This window comes from Aotus nancymaae, unplaced genomic scaffold (genome assembly GCF_030222135.1).
Source record: "Aotus nancymaae isolate 86718 unplaced genomic scaffold, 86718_ANA_hifiasm-v0.15.2.pri h1tg000011l, whole genome shotgun sequence".
Classification (NCBI taxonomy): domain Eukaryota; kingdom Metazoa; phylum Chordata; class Mammalia; order Primates; family Aotidae; genus Aotus; species Aotus nancymaae.
This window is the reverse complement of record NW_026988422.1, coordinates 35,632,080-35,638,798: the sequence shown is the minus strand read 5'-3', so window position 1 is coordinate 35,638,798 and position 6,719 is coordinate 35,632,080. Positions and strand designations below refer to the sequence as shown.

At 45.9% G+C, this 6,719-nt stretch overlaps 1 protein-coding gene across 1 annotated transcript; it reads left to right on the top strand.

Moving 5' to 3' along the window:
• Positions 1 to 364: 364 nt before the first annotated feature.
• GJD2 (gap junction protein delta 2) lies at positions 365 to 4,284 on the top strand. Its single transcript, XM_012470452.2, has 2 exons — positions 365 to 938; positions 1,969 to 4,284. The coding sequence occupies exons 1-2, from the start codon at positions 868 to 870 to the stop codon at positions 2,861 to 2,863; spliced, it is 966 nt and encodes a 321-aa protein (XP_012325875.1). The 5' UTR covers positions 365 to 867; the 3' UTR covers positions 2,864 to 4,284.
• Positions 4,285 to 6,719: the final 2,435 nt, after the last annotated feature.

Sequence of the window (6,719 nt, the reverse complement as noted above, 5' to 3'; positions counted from 1 at the left end):
GTTGTCTCCCAGAAGGTAAAAAGCGAAAAGGTGAGGGATGCACCGAGAGAAGAGATCTACTCACTTTCCTCCCCACTCACCCACGCGTCCGCTCCCGGCTCCCTCTCCGCCTGCTGGGGTCTGGCGGTCAGGTGAGGTTACCTGGGCGCCCCGATTATCCCCGAGGGGCGCTGCAGTCCTCCTTTTCGAAATCGCCCCGCTCCCCGCCGGGCCCCCAGGACTCTTGCCCCTCTCCCCCTGCGCGCGTCCCCGGCCCCTCGGGCTCCGACGCGCAGCGACAGCCGCACAGCGCGCTCGGCTCCCCTCCGCCGACCTGGCGTGACGCAGGCGGAGACTACTTAAGGGCGGATTAGAGGCGGCGGCCGCGGATCCCCGAGCCCCGCATTCGGCTCCGCGCGCTCCGCCCGGCCTTGCAGGCTGCCGCGCGGGAGCGCCAGGTACCCGCCGAAGTAGCAGGAACGGAGCGGGTGCCCGGACCCTCCCCCGACCCCCTACCTGCGGCGGGGAGCGGCGCCGAGACCTCTCCCAGGCGGGCGAGCGCTCGAGGACCTGCAGGCTGCCTCCCCGCCCCACCCCTCGTCCCGGGGTCCGCGGAATCCAGACCCGACCCCTGGACGGCGCCCGAGGTTCGTGCCCGCTCTCCGGACCGCGCCAACTGCCCCATCGGTCGGGACGCGCTTGGATTTCTTTCCCCATTTCTCTTTTAAGTACAATAAAAGGAAAGGGGGATTCGAGGATTTTTAAAATTGCTTCTTTAATTGGGAGACAATTCTCTCCCATTCTGGAGGTGCAGCCCGGGGAGGGGCCAGGAGCGGGAACGTGCCCGGTGCTGCCCAGTCTTTGTTTGCTGCCTCCGGATGCACAGCGATGGGGGAATGGACCATCTTGGAGAGGCTGCTGGAAGCCGCGGTGCAGCAGCACTCCACTATGATCGGGAGGTAAGGACGCCAAGCCGGCCGTCATCGGGCCCCGTCGGGCGGCCCCCGGGAGTCCTTTCTCACCTCCCGACTGAATACCTCGCTCCAACCTCCAGCCTGTCCTCTGCCTCCTCCCCAGCGTCCTAGGTCGAGGCTCTGGAGTTCCCGGCAATGAGGGATTACCCGACGCCCCGCGGTGTCCCCCTCCTCTAGCTACTCCTGACCAGGTGCCCATCCCTTCCCCATCAAGCACTACCGAGGCTTCACTCTTCCCACATCAGAAAAGGAGCCGCTGGCTCAGTCTTGGTCCCTCCACTCTCCAGAGTCAGAGCCAATCTCCAGCCGGTTCCCTAAATAGAATCTACAAAGAAGACAGGATTGCATTTGGACAGAGAAGGGCAAATGGGGAGATGGATTTACTTTTCAGAGCAGATGACTCTTTTCTCAACAAATAATTACTAAACTTATTTGGCCTTGTAAACTTACCGAGCCTACATACCCAATTGGCATTTTTGTGTCTGTATCTGTATCTATATCTACCTAGCTATATATATATTTTTTAGTATATATGAATAAATATTCATAGCCATATACTTATATAAAGCATTAAATTTAATATTCATACTGAGAATAAACTAAATATACACGTGGAGTAGTTATATACACACCCTGTGTGGAGACCTTGAAGCATGCACTGTCTGTAAAGGTATTCTGTGTGCATTTGCCGTATCCAGAGTGAAGGTGTGTTTTGTGTTTCTATACATTCTATATAGAGAGATGAAACCTATCTGTTGCAAGTAGACTATGTCCAATGCATGGAGATGTATGTACCTGGGATCTCTATAATATGAAATGTTCCCAGCCTACCAGCACTCAGCAGAAAAGGAAGAGACCGAAAGGTTTCCCAGATTCCCAGTTCAGTACCAGCCCAGGCTGGACAGCTCCCCAGTCAAACGACTGGTAAACATCATCAGCAAAGGGAAGGGAGGAGCTGGGGTTTCCTGTCAGTGACGCAGCCCGTGAGAACCTCTCTCCCTCTTCCTCTGCTCAGGATCCTGTTGACTGTGGTGGTGATCTTCCGGATCCTCATTGTGGCCATTGTGGGGGAGACGGTGTACGATGATGAGCAGACCATGTTTGTGTGCAACACCCTGCAGCCCGGCTGTAACCAGGCCTGCTATGACCGCGCCTTCCCCATCTCCCACATACGTTACTGGGTCTTCCAGATCATAATGGTGTGTACCCCAAGTCTTTGCTTCATCACCTACTCTGTGCACCAGTCCGCCAAGCAGCGAGAACGCCGCTACTCTACTGTCTTCCTAGCTCTGGACAGAGACCCCCCTGAGTCTATAGGAGGTCCTGGAGGAACTGGGGGTGGGGGCAGCGGTGGGGGCAAACGAGAAGATAAGAAGTTGCAAAATGCTATTGTCAATGGGGTGCTGCAGAACACAGAGAACACCAGTAAGGAGACAGAGCCAGATTGTTTAGAGGTTAAGGAGCTGACTCCACACCCATCAGGGCTACGCACTGCATCAAAATCCAAGCTCAGAAGGCAGGAAGGCATCTCCCGCTTCTACATTATCCAAGTGGTGTTCCGAAATGCCCTGGAAATTGGGTTTCTGGTGGGCCAATATTTTCTCTATGGCTTTAGTGTCCCAGGGTTGTATGAGTGTAACCGCTATCCCTGCATCAAGGAGGTGGAATGTTATGTGTCCCGGCCAACTGAGAAGACTGTCTTTCTAGTGTTCATGTTTGCTGTAAGTGGCATCTGTGTTGTGCTCAACCTGGCTGAACTCAACCACCTGGGATGGCGCAAGATCAAGCTGGCTGTGCGAGGGGCCCAGGCCAAGAGAAAGTCAATCTACGAGATTCGTAATAAGGACCTGCCCAGGGTTAGTGTTCCCAATTTTGGCAGGACTCAGTCCAGTGACTCTGCCTATGTGTGAGAAGGCAGGTTTCATGAAAGTCTGGGGGATGACAAGGAGCCCTAAAGCAGATGACTGCTCAGAAGTGGCTGAATCCACCTTCATTTATGTCACTCTCACCATTAAGATGTAGGAAAAGACTGGATAAAAGAAAATCTTGCATCAATGGGAGAGAAGAAAAAGTGGAACCATTTTCATGTATCACCTAATTGGTTCCACAGAGACAATTGGGTAGAGTGATGAAATGGATGAATTAGACTTCTTTGGGCCCTTTCTGTTTATGGCCCAGCCTGATCCTGATAACAGTAAACTTGCACAGCTACCAAGTAGGACTTAGTCCTGCTGAGCTCTTCATCCTGGTGAATGGTGTGAGTCGAGTACTTCATTGATATAAAATTTGTGACCTATCTCAACACATCCCTTTATCCTGATCCATGGGACAAACATCCTTGAGGCATCCTTCATGTATCTTCCCCACCAGCATGCCCCTTTCCCTCACTCCAGGATAGCATGCCAGCTTTTTTTTTCAGAATCTGGCCTTACATTAGACCTAATATGGTTTATTTGTAAACTAGAGGGAATTACATGGGGTGCTTGTTGGAGAATGGCCATGGCAGAGGTTTTCATTAGAGTCCCATCTGATTGGCCCTTAGTCATGATGAAAACCTTAGGAATGTCTCAATATTCCAGTTTTCTAACTCAAACTGCACTGGTGCTGTTTATTAGGGATGGGGGATGGGTGGGAGGGAGGGAACGGCAATATGCAACTATAACACTTCTGTGAGATTGTTGTTGCACTGTTAGGCACGTGGTTATGAGCTTCAGGATATTTCTGCCTTCCAGCTTGTTTAGGACTTTGGTTAGCATTAAAGAGATTTTGTTTGTTAATATCAAGGTGTCTACCTGAGCCACAGAATTTCTAACTGGTGTATCTCACTCATTTTCTTACATAGTTTTGTTGTGCAACACAGCTGCACCGTCATTTTGCCATGATTTGAATTTACCTGTGTGCTTACACCAGAGACCTTAATCATCCCACGTCAATCCTGATTTATTATTTTTTCAGTTATTTTTGAAACACACACGCACACATACACAAAATCGCTGGCTTAAAAGACCTGGAACTAAACATTATTGGCTAACATGTGTTTACGGTTACTTATTTGAGACATATACCAAAGGTTCAAAAACCTCTATTGCTTTGGACTGTGAATATGTTTCATTCTTTTTGCTCTTATTTATTTAAGTGCCATACCGTACCTTTCATATCCACTGTGTATTTAGTTAAAATATTGGCCAAGAGAAATATTTGGATAATGTGCTTTTATGAAGCTTTTTGTTCCCTTTGAATTATCATGATCATTTTTAATTTAGATATGGATATGGTGTAACACACAACTAAGGATTTGTTTAAAATAAAGTTCTTGCCTTTTTTTGTAAAATGGGAAGAGTCTGCACTTTTTTTGGGGGTGTATTTATTTAAACACCTGATCAAAAATGTTATAACAGCAAAACATTGGGGCAGGAAGTAAGTGATGGCTAAATAATATTTGAGGAATGACCAATAAAATTCAACCAGCCACTAACAGATGAAGAGAGGTTTTCATGAATATTTTCTTCCAAATGAATGTTTTATGACTGTTTATAAGAGAGTGGTGAGATATTCAAATAGTATTATTTATTAATTCCTTTCCATTTCAGCTCAAAACTTTCTCTGCTTGTCTAAGTATATTTCTTATAACACAGATGTCAATACTATATCATATTAGCCCATTCCAGGAGTGGAATATTTTTTTCTTTCCACCACATTTTTTTTCCTGACATAGATTAATCATTAAACTTGGCAGGCATGCTGTTCTCTCCGTGATCTCTTCAGGGCCTGATGCTTAACACAGTGCTAACCCAGTATTCAGGGAGAACTCCCTAGACCAGTGCTGCCGGTAGAACGTTCTGTAATGATGGGGATTTCTTCTATTCCTGCTGTCCAGTGTGACGACAACTAGCCACATGTGACTACTGAGCTCTTAAAACATGGCTAGGGCAAATCAAGAAGAGAATTTCTAATTTTATTTAACTTTATTAAATAGCCATGTATGGTTAATTGCTTCTCTATCACACAGCACAGTTCTAAACTTTTAAGCGATCTTTTTTTATTAGGTTCTTCAAAGGAGATCGATCTTTTGTTTATATGTCATAAGACATTACTTTTTAGCCACAGCATTTTATTCTCATTTTTGGTATTTTCTGCCTACATGTAATCCCATTATTTCAGCAGGCTAGTGTTCTTTCTCAGTTCTTTAGTGCTACTCACCTTCTAATTCTAATGAGCACTTGGCTTGAACATTGCGAAGCAACGTGGCGTTTCCTAGATGATTGCTTTTCAAACACGATTGTTGCATCTCAACTATGGCAGCACAGATGCCAACTTTAGAATGAAAATATGTTCGTTTCAATCTATAGGTTTCTATCTACAGTATAAATAAGCAGTTGAAGATGATTATCCTTGAGTAAAGAAACAGATCCTCCTCCGTTTTGTGTTTGGTAAGCTAAAAATGTTTTAAGACGTCTCCCAGAGATGGAGGAAGAGTGTTGCTTGAGAGCTCTTAGCATATGCTTGGGTGTGAAAGAAATAGGAATCTGTGTGGAAAACAAGATCTGTTGTATTTATGCCTTGATGTAGGATTAAAAGAATCGTAGTGTTTTCTGGTAGAAATGCATCCCATATTGATGGGATTGATCTATTTCAGTTCTGTGATGTTTCCCAACACCCACAAATGGTAAAATTATTAATTCACTTGTCAGCAATGGTGAAGAAAACACTTTCTTTCAGAGTATAGAGTCTTCCCTCAGAATGACCATCAACGTCAGTCTTTTCCTTTCTATGTATTGAAGGAATTACACAGATGATTTTACGATTCACATAGCTATGCAATGGATGTGACCTTAATTTGTATTTTGTGAGAGAACATCACTGATAGAGTCTCTTAAATTTAAGAGACCTTTGGTAAACTGCAGGCTCTCTTGGCCTGTGCACATGTGTATGTGAGTACATGTGTGTGCATGTGTGCATGTAGGTGTGTACACTGGTTAAGTAAGTAGTGGGTGACACTGCATCAAATTAGTTTAAAAGTTTGGAGAATAACCTGGAGAAACTAAGCTGTTTGACATGAAGAAAGAAAAGCTGAAAGGGCAGAATTTGTAATTTGTAAGTGCTTAAATATTTAAAGGTAAAAAATGTGAGGGATAGTAGTTGTACTATCTGTGACTTCTGTGGACAGAGAAAAATGACTAGACTTAAAATCCAGGTGGGAGTGGTTTTAAAAGCACTAGAAAGAACACTGTTACCTTTTCACCTCTGCTTTTTTGTTGTTGTTGTTATGGAGTCTTGTTCTGTCACCCAGGCTGGAGGGCATTGGCAAAATCTCGGCTCACTGCAACCTTCACCTTCACCTCCTAGGTTCAAACAATTCTCCTGCCTCAGCCTCCTGAGTAGCTGGGATTACAGGTGCATGCCACCATGCTCAACTAATTTTTGTATTTTTAATAGAGACAGGGTTTCACCATGTTGGTCAGGCTGGTCTTGAACTGCTGACATTGTGATTTGCCTGCCTTGTCCTCCCAAAGTGCTGGGATTACAGGTGTGAGCCACCGTGCCCAGTCTCTACTTTTTTTTTTAAACTGCTTTTCTCTGCAGGGAATACCTGTCCCTCTACCTCCTTTCACTGGATGTGTTCCTCTGCACCCATTAAAAATCAGTCTGGCTGTCCCCTCACCGAGGAACCTATTCTAAACCCTCCTTCAGGCTGGTTTAATGCTCCTGCTCTGAGTCCTCATAAAAGTCCCTTTGCTGGTAACTTATTGTGTGGAGATGAGACAA